At 42.5% G+C, this 27,405-nt stretch overlaps 1 protein-coding gene across 1 annotated transcript in view; it reads left to right on the top strand.

The window, feature by feature from the left end:
• Positions 1 to 24,082, top strand: part of LOC122800869 (matrix metalloproteinase-23-like) — a 419,258-nt gene extending 395,176 nt beyond the window's left edge. Inside the window, exon 6 of the mRNA XM_044070194.1 lies at positions 23,821 to 24,082. Within this exon, the coding sequence (XP_043926129.1) occupies positions 23,821 to 24,010 (190 nt within the window). The 3' untranslated portion in view covers positions 24,011 to 24,082. The remainder of the gene's footprint in view (positions 1 to 23,820) is intronic.
• Positions 24,083 to 27,405: the final 3,323 nt, after the last annotated feature.

Genomic DNA, 27,405 nt, shown 5'->3' with positions numbered 1-27,405 from the left:
TTATGGTAGGTGTACACAACTGTACTATGTTCATCGTGTTTCACTGTTGCAGTCATGATTGTAGGGTAGAATCCCAAAACTGAAAGAAAGGGAGGAGGTCATAAAGAGGAAGGGGCAGCTAAAAGGCCCTGCAAGACTGCAGAGGCAAAGCCTGCCCTAGACTTAGAGAGGTAGATTGTAGTGCTTGGAAAATGTATGCACTGAACTCCAAGTTGCAGCTACCAAAAAAATGTCCTTGGTAGGAACTCCCCTGAGGAAGGCCGCAGAAGTGGCAGCAGCTCTGGTGGAATGAGTCCGTATACACCCTGGGATTTGCTTTCCATGGTGAGAATAACAAAATCTGATTCCATGAGCAATCCATTTAGAAATGGTCTGTTTTGAAATGGCTTTACCTTGGGAACTTGAAGCATAAGAAACAAACAATTGATCTGATTTTCTGATGTCCTTGGTTCTGTTCAGGTAAAAACGTAGCTGTCTGTGTACATCCAAGGAATGTAAGATCCTTTCCCCTTTATTTTGAGGAGTGGGGAAAAAGGTTGGCAAGTGAATAGTTTGATTTAGAGCCACCTTGGAAACCACCTTAGGCATGAAGGTAGGATTAGTCCTCAAAGATACCCTGTCTTGATGAAAAATAATATAAGGTTCCACAGCCATAAGAGCTGGTAACTCTGAAACTCTCCTGGCAGAGGTTAGGGCTAACAGAATGGCTGTCTTCCAAGATAAAAACTTGATGTCAGAAGAGGCAACAGGCTCAAAAGGAGGCAAGGTTAGTTTTTCCAAAACATAGTTGAGATCCCAAGCAGGAATAGGAGGAGATCTAGGAGGTCTTAAGTTCTTAGCTCCTCTGAGAAACTGTCACATGAGCTGGTGGGAAAAGATGAGAGGGTCTGTATTATAATGAGCAGAAATAGCAGAGGCATGTATGTAACTTAATGGAGGAGAAAGAAAGACCCTTATGTAAGAGATCTGTCAAATAAAGTAAAATTAAAGTAATGTTAGGAAGAAGAGGATCAGAATCCTGAGCCTGCATCCAGGAACAAAATCTTTTCCATTTTCCTGCATAAGATTTTCTAGTGCTAGGACATCTGGCTTCTAAAATGACATCCATAACCTGCTTGGGCAGTAAAGAAGAAATCAAAGGCCCTGGATTAACCAGGCTGCCAAGCTGAGAGTTCTGACATGAGAGTGTAGAACCTGGCCCTGATGTTGGGACAGAAGGTTCGGAGACAGATGTAAAACCCAAGGGGGCTCCAGGCATAGGTTTTTTTAGAGTTGGATACCAAAACTGCCGAGGCCAATTTGGAGCCAGCAAGATTATCCTCTTGGGCTAAGAGGCGTCCGTGGTTAGAATCTGAGAGGCAGGAGGCAGACGGAAGGGCTTCCCTTTGTTTAGAGCACATGCCCTGGACCACCAAAGAAATTCCTTTTGAAGGCAAGGAAGGACGGAGATCAGTATGTCTAAACTGTGGCAATGCTGAGACCATACACTTTTTAGGTACCACTGTATTTTCCTCGTGTGTAGTCTTGCATATGGTAAGAGAAGGATGCAGGAGGCCATGTAACCCAAAGCCTGCAGGAATTTCCTTGCAGATAGATGAGTTAAAGTTGCCAAGGTTCTGAAAGTTGAAGCCAGCTGTAACTGTTTTTCGGATGTCAGAAATGCCATCTGGGTTGTGGTGTTTAGAAGCGCACCCAGAAAAGTTATCTGTTGTGATGGTGTCAAATTTGACTTTTTTATGTTTACAGAGAATCCCAGGAACTTGAGGAGGTTCTGTACAAATTCTAGATGCAGGAGTAAGACATCCTTGCTGTCTGCCTGAATTAGACAATCGTCCAGATAAGGGTAAATTTGAATTCCCTTGAGTCTGCAGTAAGCTACTACTGGAGCCAGGCATTTAGTGAAGACCCTGGGCGCAGTAGATAATCCAAAGGGCAGTGCAGAGAATTGAAAGTGCCTCAATCCGGCTTTGAACCCGAGGTATTTTCTGCGATCCTGCCTGATGGGAATGTGTAAATATACCTCCTTTAAATCCAAAGTTACCATCCATGCATTTTTGGACAGCATTGGAAGTAGCTGCTGTAGAGTAAGCATCTTGAATTTTGGAATCTCTAGAAAGGTGTTCAAGACCGACAGATCCGGAATGGGTCTCCATGAGTTTTGCTTCCTTGGGACTAGAAAAAGCCTTGAATAAAAACCTTTTCCCATCTCTGAAAGAGGAACCAGTTATATGGCATTCATAGCCAAAAGAGCTTCCACCTGGTTTAAGGCCTCCGTCCATTGATGCTTTGGAAGGTCTGGCCATCCGCTTGGCCTTGGCAAGGTATGAAAATGGAATTTGTAACCCCTTAAAACCACATCCAAAACCCATTTGTCTTGGGTTATTTGAGTTCAATTTTGATAAAAAAGAGAGAGTTTTCCTCCGAGAGAGGCTTCCAGGCAAGAAGTTCCTGTAGCCCAACAGAGGGAGTCATTGAGTTTGTTTCCTTTGAGATTGTGACCTGTCCTCTCCTCCCCTAGGGGTGGAAGCAGTCCACTGTCTTGGTCTATAAACAGCTTGCGTTTGAGGCCTCCCTCTGGAATGTCTATATCTACCCCTCTGAGGCCTGTCAGAAGCGGGAAAGGACCAATATTTAGAAGGCCAATTCCTGCTAAATCTAGGAGGCTGTACTTGTAAGAAATCTTTAACTGTTTGCATGGATTTCACCTTATCCTCCATCTTTTTAATTACCTCTTCAGCTTTAGATCCAAACAAAACATTATGCTGAACAGGAGCATCCAATAATTTAGCCTTTATCTGTTCAGGTAAATTTTGTTCCTTTAGCCATGCATGCCTTCTAATGACAGTGCCAGAGGCCGCAGCCCTACAGGAAGCCTCCAAGGCATCAAATCCAGTGTAACCCATGCTTCCCAACTTGTTCAGTGGCGTGCAATAAGTCATGTAATTCCTTATCATCTGCACAGGCAGAAATGGAAGTAAGCTTCTGTTTTAAGACAGACAATAGAAATTGCTGGTATTTAAACATATGAAACTGACAGTTTAAAGCCCTAATGGACAAAGTAGCAGAAGTGTACACCTTTTTGCCCCATCTTTCTAAGGATTGAGAATCCTTTTCAGTAGGAATGGGATTTTTGGCAGAAGCGGCCTTAACTCCCTTGGGACCCTGAGAAATGGTTTCAGGGTCAGCAGAAGGGTTCTTGTATAAAAACTGATGGGAATAAGGAACCCTGTAATATCTATCAGGCTTAACAGGAGCAGGAGGAAAAGAGTCAGGGGTTAAGTTAGCCTCCGAAAAGGCATCATCCACAATATCCAAAACAGGAGGAATAGCCAGGGGTCTATGTTGGGGAAGAAGAAGAAATTCCCTCAGTCTTTTCTTGGATTCCGAAAACTCCTTTCCTTCCCAATGGAAATGTTCCCTCATTTCATGCAAAGTTTCCCCAAAAGAGAAATCCTCAGGGGGAGAAGCAGAAGGAATGGATTCTTCAGCATCAGAATCCTCATAAGGGGGGAAAGAATATTCCTGATCAGAAGAAGAAACTGAGGAAACAGAAGCCTGATCAGAGGAATCATAAGAAACATCCTGCCTTGGCCTTTTGTTTGGAGGGGGATGAGAACTCCTAATCATAGTAATTAAATCCTCCGCCATCTTGAGTAACTGTTTCCGTGACTTAGGAGCCAGTTCAGAAGAGGCCTGTGTTGAAGTCTTTGATTTTGAAGGAGTCTTTGCCTTTGTCTTTGCCTTTATTAGTAGCTGAGTAGGCCTGAAACCCCCTTCGAAAGCCGGTACCTGCACAGCAGCTCCGGACCCATCCGAAGGAGCATTGTCCGAAGGCCCTGCAACAGAAATATTTGAAGGCCTGGTTGGCTCCTCATGAGAGTCCGTTTCAGCCGTCTGTTCTGAAATGGCCGACGACAGGGGCTGCAAAAGCGCCTCACTGACGACGGCCGAACCTGAAGCTGGCTCCGCTTGTGCGCTATCATCAGATTTGGACCTCAGAGGCCTGTCTTTATCCTTGCGACGCTTGTGAACTCCGGTAGCCGGGACTGTATCCAACGACATTTTGTAGTTAAAGCGCCTACCGAAGTAATGAAAAGCAAAATCGTACCTTCGCTTAATTGTACATTGATTGAATCTAGCACAGAACCAACAACTAGCTACGTCGTGGTCAGGGCCCAAGCAAGGAATACAGTAAGAATGAAAATCCTTATGAGGTATTTGCTTCCCACATGAAATACAATTAACTTTTTCTGACATCGGAGTGGAGCAAAAAAAAAGTTTCCCCAACGGGGTACTTAGCTGTGAGTGGAGAAGAAAATCTTCGGACCGAAGTACATCAGTAAAATTCATCAGGAGTCAGCCGACCGGCACTTGCGAACTGCTATCACCACACGGCAAGAAAGACTGGAGAAGATGGCGTCAGCTGTCAGCTTTATACTCCTGGCGCTCTGACATCAGGGAGCATGGTTGAACAGCCGACGCCGGACCCAGACTTTGGGATTCTGGCTGACCGAAGGCTGCCTGCCGGCAGGGGACAACCCTACAGTCATGACTGCAACAGTGAAACACGAACATCTGCAGAGGCAAAACCAGCCCTGGATTTAGAAAACAAAGGTAGATTGTAATGCTTTGTGAAAGTATGGACAGAAGACCAAGTAGCTGCTTCTAGAATGTCCTAAGTAGACATACCTCTCAGAAAGGCTGCAGAGGTAAAGGCTGCTCTAGTAGAATGGGTCCTAACACCCTGAGGGGGAACCAGGTAACAAAAGTGAATACAATTAGCAATCCATTTGGAGATGGTTTATTCTGAAATAGCTTTACCCTAAGCCCCAGGAGCAAAACTAACCAATAACTTTTCAGATTTTCGAAAGGATTCAGTCCCAAGTAAAATCTCAGCTGCCTATGCACATCAAGAGTGTGCAGAATCCTTTCCCCTTTATTTTGGGGATTTTTGAAAAATGTAGGCAGGTGAATACACTGTTTAAGGGTTAAACTGGAAACCACCTTAGGCATAAAGGAGGGATTGGTTCTCAGAGAAACCCGATCGGAGTGAAAAATAATGAAAGGTTCTACTGCCATTAAGGCTTGCAGCTCAGATACCCTTCTAGCTGAAGTAGTAGCTAAAAGGAAAGTAGTCTTCCAGGATAGAAACTTCAAATCTGCAGAGGCAGCTGGTTCAAAGGGAGGCAGAGTAAGTTTTTCCAGGACAAAATTAAGATCCCAAGTAGGAGCTCTTCTGGGCGGTCTAAGATTACTAGCTCCCCTCAGGAACTGCTTCATCAAGGGGTGAGAAAAAATGGGTTGCTCAAAAGAACAATGAATCGAAATTGCTGAAGCGTGAATTTTGATGGAAGAAAAGGAAAGTCCACCATTAAGCAATTCTGCTAGGCAGTCAAGAATGAGTGAAAGAGAAGGATGAGAAGAGTCTTCGCCTTTATCTAGCATCCAAGAGCAAAATCTCTTCCATTTATCTGCACATGATTTTCTTGTGCTAGGCCTCCTGGCCTCATGAAAAACTTCAACCACCTGTTGGGAAAGATTTAAAGTATTAGCCAGGCAGTTAAATGCAGAGTTTGAAGATGAGGATGAAGGAACTTTCCCCCTCCCTGAACCAACAGATCTGGTACCAGGGGAAGATGCCCGGCTGAGCAGTAGGGGATACCAATGCTGCCTGAGCCAATCTGGAGCTATCAGAATAGCCTTTGGTTTTTCATCCCTTATCTTTAGCAGCACTCTGGGAAGGAGAGGCAGAAGAGGGAATGCATAAACTGAGATGTGTCCATGGGAAGGACAATGCATCCACCCTCTAAGCTTTGTTGTGAAACTCCCTGTGCAGAAGGCTGAAAGGAGATGATTGGTGTGAGAGGAGAAAAGATAGACTTGTGGGGTGCCCCAATGATGAATGATGCAACAGAAAATGTCCCTGTTCAGTTGCCACTCATGAGGATGCAGAACATGTCTGCTCAAATGATCCGCCAAAGAGTTTAGCCTCCCTGGAAGATACTGGGCTATTAGATGCAAGCCCGTGGATGCTGCTATGGACCATAGTCCCATGCTTTGTCTGCAGAAGGGGTAAGAGTGAGTCCTCCCTTGCTTGCTGATGTACCACATGACTGGTATGGTCTGTTCTGATCAGCAGAGTCCCAGGGTAGAGTAGGTCCTTGAAAGCCAGCAAGGCCTGCTGCACTGCCATCAATTCTTTTAAGTTTATGTGCAGATGAATCTGCTGGGTGCTCCAAGTCCCCTATGTGCCCCTGCCCTCCAGATGAGCCCCACATGCAACATTGGAGGCATCTGTGGTGAGAATCTGTCTGGCAGGCAGTGGGCGGAAAGGCAGACCCTTGTTCTGAGAACAGGCAGTCGCCCACCAGAAGTACTCCATTTGTAGACAGGGAATCGGGAAGAATCAAGTCCAAGTCCTGTGTGTGTTGACACCAAATATTCTTGAGGTACCATTGAAGTTCTCATATACAGCCTTGCATATGGGATCATCAAAATACATGAAGCCATGAACCCCAGTGCTTGCAGGAATTGCCTTGCAGAGAGCTGGGTCATGCTTGCCAAGTTCATGAAGTAAGCAGAAAGATCTTGCTTCTCTTGAGGGAGGAATACCATCTGGGTGGCTGTATTCAGACTCACTCCCAGGAAAACCATCTCCCTTGAAGGAACCAACTGACTTCTTTTTGTTGAGTGTATTACCCAAAGAGGTGAGAATGTTCTTCACGAAATCCAAATCCTTTTCTAGTTGTTCTGGGGAGTTTGCTTGAATGAGACAGTCATCCATGTAAGGATAAATTTGAATGTTTCTCTGCCTGCAAAAAGCAATGACTGGAGCCAGGCACTTCGTAAAAACTCTGGGAGCAGTAGAAAAACCAAAGGGCAATGCAGAGAATTGAAAGTGTTGCTCCCTAGCCCTGAAGTTAAGGAACTACCTGCAACTTTCCCTTATTGGGATGTGTAGATAAGCCTCCTTGAGATCCAAAGTTACCAGCCATGAATCCTTGCCCAGCATTGGTAGTAATTGAAGGATGAGCATCTTGAATTTGGGAATCACCAGAAAAGTGTTTAGAATGGACAGATCCAGAAGAGGGTGCCAGGTAGCCCCTTTCTTGGGTACCAGAAAAAGCCTTGAATAAAAACCTAGACCTGCCTGATTTGCAGGAACTGGCTCTATAGCCCCCATAGTCCGTAGAGAAGAAATTTGAGTTCCTACCTCTGCCCTGAGAGCTCTGGGTATGTCTGGGTATCCTTGTAAAACAGGGAAGGTGTGAAAGTAAAATCTGCAACCTTGGTTTACTATACTGAGAACCCATTTGTCATCTGTGATGGTAGACCATACCTCTGCGAACCTGGCTAACCTTCACCCCAAAGGAAACCCAGAGTCCACAGAGGTAAACACAAGGCGGCCAGAGTCATTGAGAATGTTTGCTTTGGGAAGCTGGCTTAGAACTCCCTGATTTAGCAGAAGAATGCCACTGATTAGCCCTTTGAGGGGCAGAAGCCTGGCCTCTGGAAGATCTGAAATCCCTGGGTCTAGAGCAACCCTGCTTGCCAGGATCAGGAAAAGACCAATTTTTGGAAGGATCATGCCTACTAAACCAAGGAGGCTGAACCTGAAGCAAATCATTTACAGCTTGCATACATTTTGCCTTATCCTCCCCAACTTCTTTAGGACCTCCTCAGCCTTATTACCAAAAAAGATTGTCCTTGTGTAAAGGAACATCTAGAAATTAAATTTAACTCGTTCAGAGGGAGGCTGCTTCCTGAACCAAGTATACCTTCTAATTACGGAACCAGTGGTTGCCTCTCTGCAGGAAGCCTCCAGTATCAAAACCACAATGAAGTGAATGCTTATTAACTAAAGTGGCTGAATTCAGTAAGTCTTGTAAATCTTTGTTCTCCATCATGGAAGGAATATCTCCAAGTTTAGCCTTAATAGCCTCCAAAGTATGCTGCTGATCTAATGACAGAGTTGCAGAGGTATAAACTTTTTTACCCCACCTGTCCAAGGCCTTAGATTACTTATCAGAAGTCACAGAGTTTTTAGCTATAGTAGCCTTAACACCCTTGGGGCCGTGAGAAATAATTTCTGGATCAGCAGAAAGGTTTTTAAAAAGGAATTGTTGAGATTCAGGAACCCTGTAATACCTATCTGGTTTTCTGGGGGCAGGAGTGACAAAATTAGGAGTTAAAGAATTTTCCATGAAAACATCATCCACAACTTCCAAAACTGGAGGTATAGCCAGAGGCTTATGCTGTGGCAAATCTAAAAATTCCCGGATTATTTTCTTAGACTGTGGAAAATCCTGACATTCCCATTTAAAATGCTCTCTAAGAGTATTCAAAGTATCCCCAAAGGAAAAATCTTCTGGAGGGGAGGCAGAAGGGATAGAGTCCTCAGCATCAGAATCCTCAAAGCTAGAAAAAAGTTGAGAATTTCCTTCTTTACCAGCAGACATACTGGAAATGTCAGAATTTGAGACAGACAAAACATCAGGAGATAATACCCTAGCCCTCTCTGAAGGTGGGGGATGAGAGCCCCTAATCAGGGAAAGAAGATCACCAGCCATCTTTACCAGCTGGGACTGAGGTACAGGAGGGGAGCCTGCCGCCTGCCTGTGAGTAGGTTTGCGGCTGGAAGGTTTACTAGCAATTCGGAGGGACTCGGGAGGCCTAGCAACTGCAGAAGTCTGAATTAAGGTAGTAGGTCCGGTTCTGGTCTCATGTCGAAAAGAAGCGTCAGAAGCCGGTGCCTGCAAAGCGACTCCAGACCCATCTGAGGTGGCGACAGGCATAGGGTCTGAAGGCAAAATAGCAGCCTGCGGCATGGAGGACTCCATAAAGGTCTCGGCAAAGGCTTGTGGCTGAAAATCTGTGGACTGCAGGGGCTGCAAAAGCGCCTCACTGACTACCGCTGTGCTGACGACCAATTTCACTAGTGCGTCGTCAGTAGATTTAACCCTAGGCCTGTCGCAGTCCTTGTCTGCATTTCCTAGGTATATCCAAAGTCGGGAGACCAGAAGATGCCACACAGATGAACTTAGGCCAGACTCCAAAATGCTTATACAAAATTTTAGCTCTACGGCGTATGGTACGCGGGTTAAAAAAAAGCACAGAGATCGCAGTTAGGGACGTCATGCTCAAGGCCCAAACAAGTTATACAATAGGAATGGAACTCACTGTGCGCAATCTGTTTTCCACAGGCAAGACAGTTATTAACTTTATTTGACATTCGTTAAAGCAAGAAGAGAGGATCCCCAACGGGGTACTTATCTGAAGGTGTCTTCAACTTGGTAGTCGGAAAGCAAAACGAAGGTAAACTGCCGACCGGTACTAGTGCGAATTGCACCTGCTTCGGGCTCAGTGGCAAGAAAGACTGAGGAAATGGCGTCAGCTGCCTCCCTTTATACTGGACGTACTGACATCAGTTTTACAACCGGCGCCAGCCGACGACATATACCAAGGACTCTGGTATTCGGGCCGACTGAGGGCTACCGGGAGCCGGATAACCCCATATGTGAGGACTGCAACAGTGAAACATGAAGAACATCCAGTAGTTGCTCTCCTACATGATGCACTAACATCATATCCACATTTTTTGGAGTACCTGGCAACCTGCACAAAGACAGCACACAATTCAAGCACTTCCTGTTTCAGATTCTTGAGATCCCACCTGCCTTAACCCTCATCTTTTCCAGCAGAGCTTGACAGTAACCAAGTATGTGGATCTGGCAATTCAAGGCTCTGAGAACAGAGTAACAGAAGTGTAAAGTGTCTTGCTAAATCTGTTGAGTAGTCTACTCTCCCTGTCATTGTAAACTGAGTGCTGGGATGAAGCCAAGGCAGCTCCATCGTTTCCATCGTTGCAATCCTGAGACATCACTACTGGATCAGTTGGAGGATTCTTCTGCAGAAATTTATGGAAATACTTAACCTTTTAAAAGGGTTCAGTTTACCTGGGAGCAGGGGTGAGGGAATATGGCTCCACAGATGCATTAAAAAACGTATCCTTCCAGACTTCCATGAGTAGAGGAAGAGAAAATGCTCACGGCTTGAGGCATGTCTGAGTTGGGCCTCAAGTACTCTTCAGACTCACAGTGGAACTCTTTCTTCATCTTATGAAGGGTGTCCCCAAAGGAGAAATCTTTTGGTGGACAGGCATAGGATAAGGTGCCCTCAGTGTTTTGACCCAAAAGAAGCAGCAGTAATTATCCACCTAATCTGACCCGCACAGGCTAGCCCACATGACTCTAAATCAGAGGCATTTGAATCCTCCAAAATAGGTTCTACCCTTCTCTTTCTTGAAGGGGCCTTTGCTTGAATAGGCCCCAGACACCTCTGATATTTCCAGAGCTGGTTGCTTTGTATTCAAGAATGCCATAAAATCTTGAACCAATTGGTTGAGTTGTTGGGAAGAAGGCTGGGAAGTAGTTGGGACCAAGGCAGTGCTTGTCATAGGCGAAAGCAAGCTGATATGCACTGGTTTGACTTTCAGTACTTCGTGCTTCCCAGTTTCACAAAGAACCACTTTAAAGGCCTTGTATCATGAGCAGACAACCAAGACCGCAATCTGGTCCCTGAAAACCTACTCACAAAACAAATTGTAGGTATCTGCTCTCCCAGTCATTAACAAGAATGCAAAAAACCAATACCAAACCTTCCTTGCACTTAAGAACATGGTATTGTCTTCAATTCAGGAGGCTATACACAGAGCTAGCAGTGTGGTGGCCTTCAGAGTGATCAAACTAGATGCATCAGTGAACAAAAAATTTGAAGAAAATAGTAGTTGGAAAAATACCTCACCATGTCCAAAGTTGCCAGTTGTCTGCAGTAAGGCATGCACCCCTTCGTTTAGCTGCAAACTCAGAGATTTGGCTCTTTTCCTGATTATCCTCAGGGTGAAACTAGCACAACACAGACAAGCATCACTGTTGTACTCTAGGATGAAGTAGAAAAGATAAAAGGGAGTGGTAGTCTTTATGGGGAATTTGTTTCCCACAGACAATGCAATTATTAACTTTAACTATATAATTTGAATCAGACTATCACATTGGGCAGAAACAGAAAAGTACAAGATAAAAGAAAATCTCCTATGGGTACTTATCTTTCTTCTGGAACCAGACCAACTGAGAAACTGCTAAGACCATTTTTTACAGTAGCAAACTGCATGACAAGAAAGATTTGGGGGGGGGTGCTTCCAAGATGGCTGCACATTGAGTATCAGCTTAATTCCCTCTCTCCCAGTGTGAAAACGAAACCTTAGCAAAGAAAGCCAGTGGATTTACATTTCTGAGTGAATTTCAGTAAGTGGGTAGCACACTGCATGAATGCCAGGAAAAACAATTGAGAACCTGAAAGAAAATCAGCTATAAAAGGTGAGGAAAAACACTGCAGCTGCCCAGCAAAAAGCAGTGCAAGCACCAGGCATGACTTAGAGGAAAGTATAATACAACTGCATACAGGCTTGGTTAAATAAATGAAACAATGATGAAGTATATCAACTCCAACAAAAGGCTGGAAAAAATGGAAGAAGCTTTAACCAGATATTCAGATGAGGTGATAAAATTGCAAAAATCAGATGTCAGAATGAAGAAAAGGCTGACTGGATGAGAAACTGCTCAAGAAGAGATATTTAAAAAAATAATAGAATTAGAGAACGGAACACGTAGGGGAAACCTGAGATTTTCTGCTGTACCCCAGAGAGAAGCTGGAAGGAACAGACTGTACAAATTTTATGAAAACACAAATAAGCAACTGGGCTGCTATTCCACAGCAGGAGTTGTTAATTGAAAAGAGCACATTGTATGTATACTCCAAACCTGACCATGAGAAAGCAATGTAAACCTTTAATAGAAAATATGCAATCCTACCAACAGAATGAATGAATTCTGACAAATCTGTGGCAAAACAATGTAATAAAAGTCGGAGACAGTGTTTGTGGATAATGATTATTCATTGTACACTAGGCAGAAAACAGGTACATTTATTCCACTGTTCATGGAATGCCAAGCAGCAGGCAGGAGATTCAAACTGCTGTACACAGCTATCTTCAAAATATTCTTCCCTGGAGGGATAAAATCATTTTTTGATGAAGTACATGCTAACAAGGAAATACAAAAATCTGTCCAACAAAAAGTCAGCTGTGAAACAGGAGATTCTGCTTCTTGTTCTGGTAATAAAGACCACAGAGACTGTGCCAGTGAAACCTTTTCAAATGTTGCAATGGAAAATGCTTGAGAGAAGGAAAACAGCACAAGGGGTGACTAGAAGAACTGAGAGTAAGTTGCAAATGAAGCAGAGACAGGAATTGGGACATGGAGATGAACAGGAATAAAACCAGTATCTTGGAAATTGACAAACGTGGGATTACAAAGCAATGATGATAATTGTGAAACATGACAGACCAAGTAAATCTGGAAATATTGGACTATTTTGGACTTTAAATTTATAGGGGACTCTAAACATATACCCTAATTCATGTTAAACTTGTAGGAGACTCTACAGCATATACCCTACTTCATGTCATGGGCATTCAGAATCACCATACAACTGAAACACCTGATGTTCATAAGTGTCTTTTGCATATATCCCATGTGCCTCTTGATACAAGAGGTTTAAGACGTCACTCAGTGGAAGTTCTAGCACGGCTGATGTTTTCATTTAGTGTTTACTGATAGGTTTTTCTGTTTTAGTATGTTATTAATGTTCCGAAAAATACTTAGGAGAGGAGAAGAGGAGGGCAAAAGTAAACTATAAGTGAAATTTGTTTTCTTAATGGTAATATTTTTATATTGCATGATTTTCTTTGCATGCTATAAAGTTTTCTTAGTTATTTTAAGTTTAATCGGGACACAAATGTAAACAGGTGCTCCCGTTTTGTTTTTTTTTCTCCCTTCTCTCCTTCTCGTTTACTTTTAAGAAATGTAGGCATTGCATTGTAAAAAAAAAAAATAAAAAATAAAGTCTGGTTAAAAGAGCATCACAAAAGAAAAATGACTGGTTTCTCTGATTCTGCTATAATGGAGCTTAAGAAAATTATGGGAGAAATAATCAGCTTTTAGCAAGGAATATTACTTATAGGTGGGGAATAGAATTTGATTTGCAACACTGAAGATGTGTCTGAGGGGCCGAGGAGGGTAAATTTTTGAAAAAAAAAAAAAAAAATGAAAATATTTGTCATGAAGAAATGAATTCAGTCCTAGGAGTTTGGAGCAAATTTACATATTCTCCAAGATACAAAAACTGGGCTATGCTAGACAGTTTACAGTTTACATTTTACAGGAATATGTGCTTTTAATTGAAGGTCTTAATACGCACCCAATAACTATTTCAGATCATGCACTAATAACGACTAAAATAAAAACAAAGATTAATGAAATAAAAATGAGACACTGGCGCTTTCCCACCTGTTGAAAACAGAGCACTTTAAGGAATGGCCAGTGGAAATTATTAAGGAGCTACTACAGAAGATAGACATTTCCTCTGAAATATAGCTAGAGTGGGATAAAATTCAAGCAGATTTTAAAAATAGTGTAGAAACAAAAAAGGGAGATATGGTTAAGAAGTAATAAGAATTATTTAGAGGGAGTGACAAATGTTAAAGTATTGCAAAATAGGGGGAATCTCACAGAACAAGAGGAGCAACTGCAGAATGCTAAACAGAAAATAAGGGATTAACTCTAGTTTCATAGTAGTGTACTAGGCTATCTGCCCTGGGGCATTTACAAGCCTAGCCAACAATGATGTGGCTTACGCCACCCCGTATTATATAGTTGCGCCTCTCTAGTAGTGACACATGTGGGACCCCATTATTTAGTAAACTATGCCTCTGTCTAGTAGTGACACTGAGGTGACTCCCGGGGTAAACTTACGATCTCCCATCCATGCATTGAGATTTTTCTTGAACAGTGCCAATGAAGGGCTCTGTCTCACATGAACTGGGATTTTGTTCCAGAGTACGGGTAACCTCTGTGTTATGAATCTATCCCTCCAGCATGTTTTATTCATATTTGTGCAGAGGTTGAAATCTTTAGCTCGCGTGGTTCTGGTGGATCTGGATTTTTTTAGATGGAGCATATCCATCAGTTCTTGGTTGGACATGGCCCTATATGTTAGGCACAAATCGCCTCTGAGCAGGCGGTATGCTACTGAATAGAGCTGGAGTTTCTTTAATCTAGCTGGATAAGGCACATGTTTGAGACCCATAATCCTCTTGGTGAGGTACTTCTGGGGTCTTTCCAGTTGTTGCATGTGCCGGGTGAGATACATCCCAAATGGGGCATTATATTCAATCATGGGCCTGACAAGGGAGGAATATAGAGGTACAATGACCTCCTTTGATCTGGATGAGAATCCCTTCATGATGAGATGGGCAAGGTAGAATGTCTTTCTGACCACTTTGGCAACATGGTTGTCAAAGGAGAGGTCACTATCGACTTGAGCCCCCAGGTCTCTGATTACTTCTTCCATACTCAGTGGGTTATTGTCTATGTGATAATTTGTGGGTACTTTGTTTTTCCCAAAGGGGATGACTATACATTTTTTGGCGTTAAGTTTGAGGCCATGATTCCGGCACCAGTTGTCTGTTTCAGTGAGACCTTTCTGTAGGATGTGTGTGTCAGCAGGTGAATCAACTATGGCACCCAGTTTGCAGTCATCTGCAAACTTTGTCAGCCATAATCCTCCCATATTTGCTTTCACATCCGAGAAGTAAATGCCGAATAAGAGTGGTCCCAAGACTGAGCCCTGTGGGACACCACTCGTGACTGGTTTTGAGTCTGACATGGCTCCAGCAATTTTGACCTTATGGGTTCTGTTTTTTAGCCAGTTTGCTACCCATCTTGTGACATATGGATTTACATTTAGGCTGCTGAGCTTGTCTATGATGCCAGAGTGTGGTATCGTGTCAAAGGCTTTAGCCAAGTCCAAGTAGGCAGTGTGGACAGCCTTGCCCTCGTCGATGGCACTAGTGACTGTCTCGAAGAAGTCAACCAGGTTCAAGAGGCAGGATCTGCCCTTTACAAAACCGAACTGGGTGGGATCAAGGGTCTGCAGATCTCCAATATCGCCATTTATGAGTTCCATGATGATTCTTTCCATAGCCTTGCAGACCAGGCTGGTCAGACTTATGGGGCGGTAGTTACCAGGGTCAATAGAATTTCCCCCTTTGTGGAGTGGGACCCTGTTGCTGTGCGCCAGTGTTCAGGTACATATCCTGTAGTGAGGCTAAGATTGAATAGCGTTTTTAGGTGCGGGTTTAGTTCATCTTGAAGTTCATGTAACATGCAACCGGGGATACCATCGGGTCCCATAGATGCTGTGTTTTTTGCTTTGTTGAGTGCTGATTTCACCTGTATGTCTGAGATGACAGGTAGGTTACATTCAGCAGGGATAATTACTACATATTTAGGGGGTGAGGGAGGGGAGAAATTTGCACTGAACCTATCTGCCAGAATATTGGCAATGTCGGTAGGGTCAGTGAATTTTTTGTCGTTGTGTACCAACTCAGAGCATATCTGAGAATTTCCTCCCAAGGTTCTGACATAATTGAAGAAGGCCTTGTGATTGTCTTTGGTATCCTTGGCAATCTTTCTCTCAAAGTTGGCTTTAGATGTTTTTATGAGAGAACGTAGTTTTTTACTTGTGCTGATCAGGGAAGCCTTTCCCTTGTGGGATTTGGCTTTGTCCTGCAGTAGCTTCCTTCTTTTGTTGTACAGTTTGTTTACAGCCGGGGTCCACCAAACCGGACGTTTTCCCTTGGTGGAGAGGGTCTTGGTTTTAGTTGGGATTGCTTGATCCATGCATTCTTGGAGATGTCTGTAGAAGGCTGTTGTGTAGGATTCAGCATTTTGGGATGTGGTTTCCAATAACCCAGTAGGCTTAAAGGATATCATTTCTGACTTAAGGAGTGTAAAGTCAGCTTTTGAAAAATTTTTCACTGTAGTCTTTTGTTCTGGGGGTGGGGGTGGGGGTGGGATATGTACATCCAACGTGATCAGTTTATGGTCAGATCTTACTAGTGAGGGGTTTATATCTGGTGCGGAGCATTTGGACCCCATGTTTGTGATAATCAGGTCAAGTATATTATCTCTCCTCGTAGGAGAAGTGACCAGTTGCTCCATAGCATTTGAGATAATGAATTCCAGGAATCTTTGGGCTAGGGTGTTAGGGCTAGAATAGTGGATCCAGTCTATGTTGGGGTAGTTGAAGTCACCCAATATGATGGTGTTTGGTGTGACATTCATATCCTCCAGTGTTTTCAGGAATGATTGATGGGATTCCTGGGATTGGGGAGGGTGTTCTATAACATGCGACTAGTTGTATGGCAGTTTTGCCTATGGTGAGTAAAACTTGTATGGTTTCTGATGCTTCATGGGTAGCCACCAATCAAGAGGTGTAGGTGTCCTTTATGAAAATGGCCACTCCCCCTCCCTTTGTGGTTCGGCCTGGAACTTGAGGCCGAAAAGCATGATATGAGGTATAGCCTGGTAGCGCTGGAGTGCTCTCAGGAGCCTTGAACCAGGTTTCAGTTACTGCACAGACATCGATGTTCTCCATACTGAGAAGTGCTTCGAGTGCCTGCATCTTGAGGTTTAGACTTCTGGCGTTGAGCAGCATTACCCTTAATTTTTTTCCATTTTTGTTTTTTACGGAGGTTGATTTGTCTTTTGAGCATTGCCTAAAAAAGGCACTATGGGGTGGCAAGAGCCTTGGCCAGTATCCGGAAGCCCAGTGGTGACAGGTGCAAGCCATCCCTTGCGAAGCAACGCGGCTTGTCCAGCATGTCATCCCAGGCTGACAGACATTGGATCCCCCTAGAATGACAACAGTGATTAAGCCAATTGTTAAAACTGATCATTTTGTCTTTGTACTGAGGCATCATTCTTGGTGAAGGCAGGATGCTGCTCAGGGTCAGGGTCATACCAGTCTGGGCTACATAATCGGAGAGCTCCTCAATGTCTCTTTTCATGTAGTCCAGGGAGGTACATTTCTGGTCATTCACACCAGCATGGACAATGACTGCATCATACTTGTACTTGCTTTGGAGTGACCTGAGTGCGTGTGTAATGTGGCGGATCCTAGCTCCCGATAGGCAGCTCACCGTTACCCTCTCCTTATTCAGCCTGGTAAGTGGAACGTCGGTGTGTCTGACTATAGAGTCACCTATTACTAATGTCTCTGGCATAGTGTTTTGCCTTAGGGGCTGTGATTGTGTGACACCTGTTGTTTGAGGTATGTGTTGTAGGTGTTACGTTTTGTGGGGGTGTATTTCTGGGTGTCTGCTTTGGAGGCCTCTGTTGTTTTGGTAAGTTTTTTATAAGAGCCTCCGAGTATGTCTGTGTTCTTATGTGTTTGGTTTGTAGTGGTGGTGGTTTTGTGTGTGACCGGTTTTGCTTCGGGTGTGGGTACCTTCTCCTCCTGTCTGGTCTTGCCAGTCCTGAGTTGAGAGAGTTCAGCCTCCAGTATGGCTATATAGTTGCATCTCTCACAAGTATTTGTGTTAGTAGGAAGGAGGAGAGGGTTGTCTGTGTACATGAGACAATTGTAACATTGTCTTAAGATTCCCAGGTTAACCAGCTGAACAAGAGAGGATGCTAGTGGTCTACCACTCGACATACTAGAATATTATAAGGAGTGCTGTGCCTTTAAGGGAAGTGGGCATTCACAAGGGGTAGTATATGGCTGTAGTGCTTATTTTAGTATAAGAGTGCTTACTTTATTATAAGAGTGCTTGCTAAGACTAGAAGTCCTGAAAACAAGTGCTAATATATACAGCTAAATAGACTGAGTAGAGCTTTCTAAGTGAAAAATTGAAGAGCAGACTTGGCGGAGCCAGAAATAGTTTAAACCTGTATAACCGCTGCTGCGCAAACGCCCTGAGGCGGATTTTTATACAGGGAACTTGAAAAGAGCTAGAAATGGTCCAAAGCAACCAATAATTTACAGCTCAAGTGCTGAGGTCACTTCCCCCAGGGACAGATAGGCTGCTCAAGGCTCCCCACTCCCACTGGTGAGCTCAGAAACTTCCTTCTATCCAAGTAAGGCAATGGCCAACACAGGAACTACACACAGCCCAGAATACAGCAAAGCCTGTATACTGGTCCAAACTAGTCGAGCAAAGGTGGGAAAACAAGGAGTATTTTTTTTTGTTTTTTCAGGAAAGCACACAGAAATGCAGTTAAACAAACAGTAAAATCGATTTACACAGGCTAGCACACTTTAGTGGGCAGCCTCAGCAGTTAAATTAACAAAAAAACAGTATTAATCGACCAGAGTCGACCAAAATGCTACTTTTAAGTGCAGATACTTCAGAAATCAGCAGATAGACACAAAAACAGTTATAGCTAGTTAAATGAAAGCCAGAGAGGACAATGCAGATAAAAAAAGCCAAAAAATACTTAAATCTGGAAAGTGGTCGCTTCTTTCAGTTCTCTGTTGCCAGGACCCCTCTGCAGGACCACGTGGAGCGCATGAGTTTAGAAATACTGCTGTTAAGCAACAGTTTTTGATAACTAGAGCACAAAAACTTTTAGCACAATAACTCAGGCAATATAAAGTAGAATGAGTTGTTGCCAAGCTTAGGGAAGTTATAACAAGGAAGATAACAAGAGATCCTGTATAAGTATTAGAAATATTTCAGAAATTCTATGAAAGTCTGTATAAAGCAGAAAAATATGAAATCAAGAAAAGGTACAAATAGAAATGTTTACAGAAGCATTAAATATGCCAAGGTTAGAGGTACACAAGGCTCAATTAGGAAAGGAGGAGATGAGATAAAAATGGTGTTGTATAACCAATCTACAGGAAAGTCCCCAAGAATAGATGGCATTCCCGTAGAAGTCTGGAGTCTAGGAGGGAAAAAAACTGGAACATCTGAAAGGTTTTCTTTAATAATATTTTAAGAGAAGTACCAACATCCTGGAAGAAAGCGGTGGTAACTGTAATACCTAAAGAGTGTAAAGATCCATCAGATCCAGCTTCATACAGCCCCATTGTAATACTAAACCACTCAAAGTGTTTGTGTGTACAATGGCTAAAAAAATGGCAAATATGATGCCACAACTGACAGATATGACTCAGTGTGGTTTTTTGGAGGGGAGGAAAACATTTGACATTAACAAAACAGTGATGATCCAGAGGGAAGCAGCACATAAGAAAATACCACTGCTGTTGATGGGTATTGATGCAGGAAAAGCATTTGACAGATTAAGTTAGGACTTAATGAGCAGGGCAACTGAAGCATTTCTGTTCCCTGACAAAAATATAAGGTCGATTAGGAGGATATATGAGGGATCAGAGGTAAAAATTAAAGTGGGTGGGTTCCTCTCTGATAATTTCTGCTTGAGTAGAGGAACTAGGCAGGGTCTTCCTCTTTCCTATTTATATGCATTATATTTAGAACCACTGGCAAAGAAAATAAGGGATTCAGAAATTCAAGTATATAATTGGTACGGTAGTCAAGAAAAGCTGACTATTTGTAGATTATATTATTTTATACCTGATAAAACCAAAAAAAGACATTACAGTGTTGTGGAACATTTTGAGGCAGTTTCAAATCTTTTCAGGATATAAAATGAATGAAGTTAAAACAAAGGCAATAACGATAAATTATGTACTCACACACAAATTGGTTCAGCAATATCAATATTTATGTGGACATGATAAAATGAAGTATTTAGAAGTATGGATTAATAATGATTCCAGTGTGGCAGCTAAGGATATGTGGGAAGAGACTAAACAAAAGATAATACAAAAACTGAGAAACTGGAAGCTCTGTTATAGAAGGATAGTAAGATACAAGCAGTTAAAATGTTTTTAGCTCCTGTAGTTTCATACACAGGTCAGATATTTTTATCAACTAGAGATGTTGTGGATAGCCACTAATAGAGCTAAAGGATTTTATCTGGGAGAGGAAGACGGCAAGAGTCAAGTATAAGTTGATTCTTCCAATGGAACAAGGCAGATTGGGATTACATGATTTGAAGGGGTATTTCAGAGCTACATCCTATACATAGCACAAGTAAAAACCTATAATTCAAAGTGGAAAGTGATGATGAAATGGGGGGGGGGGTTCAAAAACAAGGAAAGGGTGGGAATTTTGGATGCATACATTTAAGGAGAATAGCAATAATCATACAGAATATTATATTCATAAAGAAGCAGAAAGTATTCTAAGAACCAAGGGAATGGAGAAAGGAGATTCTGCTGACAGGAATGACTGCAATTAGGGATACAGACAATAGAAAAGAGGAGGATGGAATTTATTGGAGAAAACTGGCAAAGAAGCCAAGGTATTGGGAGCAAATAATTAGTGAGGGAAATGTAATAGAATGGGTAGATGCCAAGAATTTATTTGGACTGCAGGTTAGAGGCTGCCTTCCCTATCAAGGATTGATATCATAGGCAAAGAAAAAGAAATGGGGGAGTCCTAAATGAATGACCAGCACTGGTAGTTTTTTTTAGTAGAATCAAGAACAGAAGTTGCAGTGAAAAAAGGAATTATTACAGCATATAAATTATTGAAAGACAACTACAAGAATCAATCAGAGGAGGTTAGAAATGATTTGGAAGAGAGAATGGATAAAAAATTAAAGAAGCAATGGGGGATATATGTTTGTCTCCCAAATATGCAAAAAATCTAGATTTAGCATTTTTGCTTGGAAATGTTTACATAGATATTTTTATACCCCAAGTAGACTCCAGATAATTTTTCCTTGGATAGACACCAAATGTTGGAGGTGTGATGGGGAATAAAGAGGTAACTGGGTACATATATTCTGGGAATGTAATGAGTTGGCAGACTTTATAGCTTCACTGCAGACAACTCCATCAGAGATGCTGGGTGAACAAATTGGTGTAACTAGGGAAATGATTTTTCTGAGCTATGATACAGAATCGAAATTGCCTAGACATAGTAAGGCCTTGCTGAGACTATGGTGTTTGCTAAGAAAGCAATTACAAGAAAATGGAAATCAAAGTCTAAATCAACTGTAACAGAAGTAGTGAATATTGTAACGGGGATAAAACAACTGCAACTGGGATCTTTAGAAAAGGGTAGGCGCAAATTACATAGGAAAATATTGGAATTGTGGGAACAATACACATAGGGGAGGAATGAGGTTTAAAAGAAGGCAGGACTTGAATGAGCTATGTAATGTATGACTGACAGTGACTGGATAGATTATAAGTACTGTGTAATGTTTGCAACTAAAATTATGCCAATATGGTGTGTGGTATAAAACGCTTGTAACTAAGATTGTCAATATGGTTAGTCTCATTTATATAAATGTATGACTGCCTATGTCATAAGTGATCATTTAATAAACATGTTTCTTGTTTAAAATAAAAAGAAAGCTCTGGGGGAATGGTTTTGTCTGGCACCCCTGTTATACTAGTGATATTCTTACATGGCAGTGGGAGGGACTTGGCTGATGCCTTATGGAAAGATACTGCTCTGGTAGTCAGGCTAGCTGGTTGGACAAGATAAACAGTAAGCTTATCTAGTGGCATAGATGAATACAGGCATAACTACAGCCCAGCAGACCCAGGTTTGATTAGCTGCCCCAATTGACTGATGAAGCTTTATGGAAGGGATGGATGTACCATCCTGAGGGGGAGGGTGGTTATGTGGGCATTCCATGAGATTATCTCTGGTGGAGACTAGGGATATCACCCTGAGGGGGCATACTCCAAAGAGAAGAAAGGGTTGGTGTCACAGCCAAACTCTCTTAGTGGCAGGGAAATACACCGCATGCCCCCATTGCACATGGTGTAATGCACGTTAGTCTCAGATGCAACCACTATGTAGCAGGTAGGTCTTTGTTGAAATACCCACAGCTGATAGTGATGGCCAGGACACCCTTAGGATCCATGGCTAGGCCCAGTGGAATAAGTCTGAGGGAGACTGGAGTAGTTGGCAAACCCAGGCACTATACAAGAAGGCTGTGGGATGAAGCAGGGAGCAAAAAACAGAGCACAGTGGTTTTGCACAGAGCAAAGTTGAGCATCTGTAAGCAGGCAGTTAAATTCTGATCAAATGTCCTCAAGGAAATGCAAGACACCCTCAGTGTACTGTTAGTAGATTACGAAGCTCCACAGTATGGATGTCCTGATTTTAGAAGTTTACTCTTCTTCCACAGTTTTAAAAACATTTTCTGTCCTATACCGCTTTATAATGATGCAATGGTCCCTCAGCACTTGATGAAAGCATTCTGTGACAATACTGACAATTCTTTGAGAGTCACAAATCTTTATTTTTCCAAACGATTTGGGACACACTAACAGTGCTGCATTTTATCTATGTTTTACCAGAGGACAGCCCCTAATCTTATACTAAAGATGAATTTATTCTAGTTTCCCTTGAAATGCTTGCGGTCAGTTGGTTTTAGTTTTTATTAGCATGACCAATGAATGCTGTCTTTTCTAATTTTGGTCTGCTCACCAAGTGCTGAGATGTTTGTAGGACTGTTTGTAGGACTGATTTTTAGAACATTATCAGTCAAAGATCAGAATAAGATTGCGAGTCATTTTTTTTTCAGTTCTCTCTTTCTCTGAGCTACAGCAAACTTGAAGTGAAAGTAATAAAATAGTGGCACCCACATGAGAAATTGAGGGGGGGTTGGCCCACTGCAAAAAGTGTTTTGCTTTAATTTGGAAGTGACATGTTTGAACTAAACTTCTCTTTTGAATACTTTTCTATGAAGGTCAAACAGATGTTTCTGCTGTCAAGAAGCCATAGGGAAACAATGATTATTTCTCCTACGCCATACCTTCCCCAATGTAGTTCTGCTAAAGCATCATAACAACAATAATACAGTTGTTAACTAGATATGGCAGACACAATCCCTTTTCAGGGATGACCCAGGAGTGATGTCTAGTTAACTGATTTGCTCAAGATCATATGGTAGGCAAATGAGGGCTGAGGGAATCAAACCTTGTACCACAGAAACTAAAGCTCACAGCCTTAACCTTATGTGCCAAGTGTCATCCCAACATCTCTTACTTGCACCAATGTCAAAGTCAGAACAGATCAGAACACAACAAAGACCAAAAGTTATAATTACCATCATATAGGTCAGTGAACAAATTATTTGGAAATGCTACCGTCAGTTTACTCTTGCCATCAATTCTGGATATTTTAGATCACGCAAATGTGCACAAATACCTTTTTAGTGAGGAAATTGCCTTCATCACCCAATGGAATAAGTGCAGCTATGGAACCACTATGCCATCTTTTCCTAGCTGCATATAAAACCATGTGGCAAAGTCTCTGTGCGACTGACCATCACAGCAGTAATTTGCCAGTTCAGTGAAGCAAAATCCTCATTTCCACAATCTCAGCTTAGCAGAAGGAGTCCATTTAAATGCTGACCACTACATTAAGTCAAGGAAAAACTCCATGTTCCAGTCTGAAGACTAAAAGAAAGGATAGTTTTCTTGTGTGCATGACTACCCTATGTGATCATGCATGAGTGAACATGGGGTGATGGGCTCAGTACAGTGACCTTGGAATTGTTTTCATTAAGTAGGGAGTTATGAGGGTCTCTCGTTCCCCATATCCATGCCAAAAATAATCTTTGTTCAAAAACACTAACTTTTAGCAGTTCATTTTCACCAAAATAATATTTGGTGGACTCCACATAAATGACAGCAGACAGCCCATCACACTTTGCCATACTCAGATGACTTTAAAGAAGTGAGGTAGTGCTGACAATACCTTTGGGCAGCGTTTCTATTCTTGTAGCAATAATCTGTCAGAAATAACAACTTTTGGTAAAAACTCAATACAAATTAATAAACTGCAGTTAAAATGTTTTACAGATGGTACAAAAATGGAGAACTCTTGTCACAGTCTGTCCCAGGATACATCACTCTACGGAACAAAGATCTCAGCATCATTGCTAATGAACTTAATGAGGGTGAATACACATGCAAGATCTGCCGCAGAAATACCACAGTCCGATCTCATTCCTGGCTCATCAAACTTCAACAAGACAATGTGGATTACTGATACTTGTGGGGGCTACCATTTATATTTTGCTGTCATTCTTTTAAATAAAATTAGTACAATTAAGCAAAGATATCTGAAGATTTGCCTGTTTTTTTCTGAGATGTTTTGTTATGGTTTAGTATATTTCAAGCACACTACATTAGATTCTGGCTGTGTGGCATACAAGGATGGATATGTGACCAGTACCCAGATGACCTCACATTGATTAGTGCCCTGGATAAGCCAGCTGAGGAAGGGGCAGGAATGTTGGGGGACAATGCCCACTCCTCTCTCTCTCTCTCTCTGGCAGGAGGGGGAAGAGGTTTCTCCAGAGTGCAAATTCTGTAGAAGATCTTCAGAGGAGCCCAGAAACTGAATAGGAGACATCTGGTTATAAGCAGTCCAAGCAGTTTGTGGATTATGTCGCCCAAGTAACATCCATGCCCAATGTCCAATGCATACCCGCTCCTTAAACTCTAAAGCAGCAAACATAAGGGGAATGTGTTAGGGCTTAAAAGGAAAACAAAAAGAAAAAAACATTTGCCACACTATTTCAGGAAAAGTTTTTGATATCTGATCAGAAAGATGTACCAACTTTGTTATTCAAATTAATTTAAGATAAATGTACATTTTTGCTACTCTAGGGATTAAATGGGAGACAATTATGCAGCCATGTTGCAGCTGGCAACACAGTCACAATGTGTTCTTCATTTAAGAACACAAAATTACTAGAGCTGCCTAGGAGAAACAAAAGGTACGAATTTCAAATCTCAAGGAATCGTGAAACCAAGAAACCTAAAATCCAAATAGGCAAAAAATGATAGCACCATACAACTAGGGGCAGTACCTCCAGTACAGCATTGCTCCCTCCACTCTCTAAATACACTATGTCACATTTACCTGTATGAAGAGCAAAGCTCCAGTAAACTAACACAAAGGGGTCACTGCCAAACATGATGCTAGTGACTGTGCTTTAACTACTACCCCAGAACTGAGGGGCCAGCCAGAACAGCTGAGATTGTTGTGTAAATATTTCTTTTCAACTAAATCTGATTACACTTCACGAAGATTCAGTCCTACTTGAGAGAGGTCCATATATGACTACTTATGTGTGCGACTGTTTACATGTTATTGTGCATGAATCTGAAGTTTCAATCACATTATTTTTTTGTTGATCACCACTATAATGGGAACCCTCATGGACTATAACACTTGGCTGGGGGGGCAGCTTCTCTCAAAAAAAAAAAAAAAAAAATTTTTTTTTGAAGTATGTGCCTTTTAGAAGTGTGGATTTCAATTACTGAATTTTGCTCACTTGTACCTCTGATATGTTCATAGGTAGGTACTAGGCTATCAGCCCTGGGGCCTATACAAGCCCAGCCAAAAAAGTACCCTGGCTTTTGCCACCTAAGAAAATTATTCTCCTGTACCACTGTCGAGCAGAGCCACAGAGGTGATCCCTGGGGTGAATTTCCTATTTCCCATCCAATCAAGATTTTTCTTGAAGATTGCTAATGAGGAGCTTTGTTTGATATAGATAGGTAGTTTACTCCAGAGTATGGGAAGTCTCTGGGACAGGAATCTATCCCTCCGGCATGTTCTGTTTATTGTGGTGACAAGGTTTAGGGCCCTAGAGCGTGTAGCTCGGAGGGAATTGGGATTTCTTTAAGTGGAGCATGTCCAACAGCTCTGGGTTTGACATAGCTTTGTATGTTAGGCAGAGATCACCTCTGAGTAGGTGATATGCGACGGAGTAAAGCTGGAGTTGTTTGGGACGGTCTGCATAGGGCATCTGTTTGAGGCCGGTAATCCTCTTTGTGAGGTATTTCTGCGGCCTTTCCAGTTGTTGTAGATGTCTTGTGAGGTACATACCAAAATAATGGGTCTAATGAGTGATGAGTGGAGGGGAACAATGACCTCTTTTTCTGGATGAGAAACCTTTTGTGATGAGGTGTGCCACATAGGATTTCCTGACTACTGTGGCGATGTGATTATCAAAGGAGAGACTACTGTCCACCTGTGTCCCAAGGTCTCTTATCACACTTTCGGTGTTAAGTATACTACCGCCTATGTTGTAGCTCATGGGTACAGAGTTTTTACCAAAGGGGATGACAATGCACTTTTTGGCAATGAGCTTGAGGCCATGGCTTTGACACCAGGCATCTGTCTCAGTGAGGCCCTTTTGTAGGATGTCCACATAGTTAGGAGTTTCTATTATGGCTCCTAGTTTGCCGTCATCTGCAAACTTCGTTAGCCAAAGACCTTCTGTGTTAGCCTGTACTTCAGAGAAGTAGATACCAAACAGGAGAGGACTCAGGACTGAACCCTGTGGTACTCCACTTGTCACTGGTCTGAAGTCAGATTTTGAGTCTGCTACTTTCACAGTGTGGGTTCTGTCAGTGAGCCAGTTGGCAACCCATCTTGTGACATAGGGATTTATACGTAGTTTAGTGAGTTTATCTACAATTCCAGAGTGGGAGATGGTGTCGAAAGCCTTGGCAAGATCTAGATAGGCTGTGTGAACCACCTTACCCTTGTCTACGGCTTTGGTGACTGCTTCAAAGTCGTCTATCAGGTTTAGGAGACATGATCTGCCTTTTATAAACCTGAACTGGGTGGGGTCCAGAGTTTGGAGATTACCAATGTCTTTGTTTATAAGTTCCATGATGATACGTTCCATGGCCTTGCAGACCAGGCTTGTCAGGCTAACGGGGCGGTAGTTCCTGGGGTCCGTGGTGGCTCCCCCCTTGTGGAGTGGGATAACCATAGCTGTGCGCCATTCAGCAGGCACAAAGCCTGAGGTGAGGCTATGATTGAACATGGTACTTAGGTGGGGTGCCAGTTAGTTCTGTAGTTCATGTAGAACACAGCCTGGGATGTTGTCTGGTCCCATGGATGCTGAGTTCTTGGCTTTGAAGAGTGTGGTTTTTAGCTGTGCAGCCATGATTACAGGAAGTTTGCATTCTTCCGGTATAGAGATGGGCTCTTTAATGGGTGAGAGGGGGGTAAAGTTAGCACTGAACCTATCTGCCAGGATGTTGGCAATATCAGTTGGGTCTGTATATTTAGTGCCATTGTGCTGTAACCCAGAGCAGATCTGAATGTTGCCATTGAGATTCTTGACATAGCTATAGAATGCTTTGTGGTTGTTTTTAGAATCAGTGGCAATTTTGTTTTTGTAACTAGCTTTGGAGGATTTTATCAGTGATCTCAGCTTCTTACTGAAGCTGACCAGGGAACTCCTCCACTCATGGGATTTTACTCTCTTTTGCAACAGTTTCTTCCTTCTGTTGTACAGTTTGTTTATGGCAGGGGACCACCAGATTGGCTTCCTTTTTTTGGAGGATAGCATCTTGGTTCTGTTTGGGATAGCACGATCCATGCACTCATGTAAGTGCTTACAAAGTGCAACTGTG

Source organism: Protopterus annectens, chromosome 4.part1 (assembly GCF_019279795.1).
Source record: "Protopterus annectens isolate FY-2018-M chromosome 4.part1, PAN1.0, whole genome shotgun sequence".
NCBI lineage: Eukaryota > Metazoa > Chordata > Ceratodontiformes > Protopteridae > Protopterus > Protopterus annectens.
Note: the sequence above shows the minus strand (reverse complement) of the source record. Positions and strands in the feature narration are given on the sequence as shown.